At 73.2% G+C, this 646-nt stretch overlaps 1 protein-coding gene across 1 annotated transcript in view; it reads right to left on the bottom strand.

The window, feature by feature from the left end:
• The window catches only part of MESDC1 (mesoderm development candidate 1), a gene marked incomplete at its 5' end in the record, with an annotated part of 7,518 nt that extends 6,874 nt beyond the window's left edge, over nucleotides 1-644 (bottom strand). Inside the window, one exon of the mRNA XM_012732700.1 lies at nucleotides 4-644. Coding sequence (XP_012588154.1) covers nucleotides 4-644 — 641 coding nt within the window. The remainder of the gene's footprint in view (nucleotides 1-3) is intronic.
• Nucleotides 645-646: the final 2 nt, after the last annotated feature.

The following is a 646-nucleotide window of genomic DNA, read 5'->3' on the forward strand; positions in this document are numbered from 1 at the left end:
GACGCGCTCGTGCTCATGCACTTGACGCTCAGCTTGAACTGCTCGCGCGCAAACCGGTCCCGGGACTTGTCGCTGGCCAGGGCGCACGCGTCCGTCAGGAACTTGAGGTTGCGGGACAGCCCCTGCGACACCTCCAGCAGCAGCTGCGGGGTCAGGTCGGCCAGCGGGGTGGCGCGCAGCAGGGCGCAGCCCTGCTCCACCTCGTGGCGGCAGCGCGTCACGCGGTAGCGGTCCACCAGCCCCGGCTGCGCGGGCTGCGCGCCCGGCGTGGCCACGGCCGCCAGGTAGGCCGCGTGGGCGGAGCACTCGGTCAGCGACACCACCAGGTCGCCCAGCTCCACCAGGCTGTCCCCCGCCTCCCCGAAGCGGCCCATGTTGAGCTGGCTCTGCACGTCGTGGGTGAGGATGGAGAGGCCCTTGGTGCGCGCGATGATGGAGTCCCGGCACTGCTCGAAGGACTCGGCGCCGGCGGAGGCGGGGCCCTCGGAGAGCACGGGCCGCGCCTCGCTGGACAGCAGCAGCAGGTCGGCCACCAGCTGCATCTTGGCCTTGCAGTGGTCGCACAGCGACACCAGCCTCTTCCGCGGCTGCCAGCTGGTCGCGCCCACGGCGCTCGCGGGGGCCGCCTCGCCGGTGGGCTGCCCAG

This window comes from Condylura cristata, unplaced genomic scaffold, assembly GCF_000260355.1.
Source record: "Condylura cristata isolate star-nosed mole 26May11 unplaced genomic scaffold, ConCri1.0 scaffold00035, whole genome shotgun sequence".
NCBI lineage: Eukaryota > Metazoa > Chordata > Mammalia > Eulipotyphla > Talpidae > Condylura > Condylura cristata.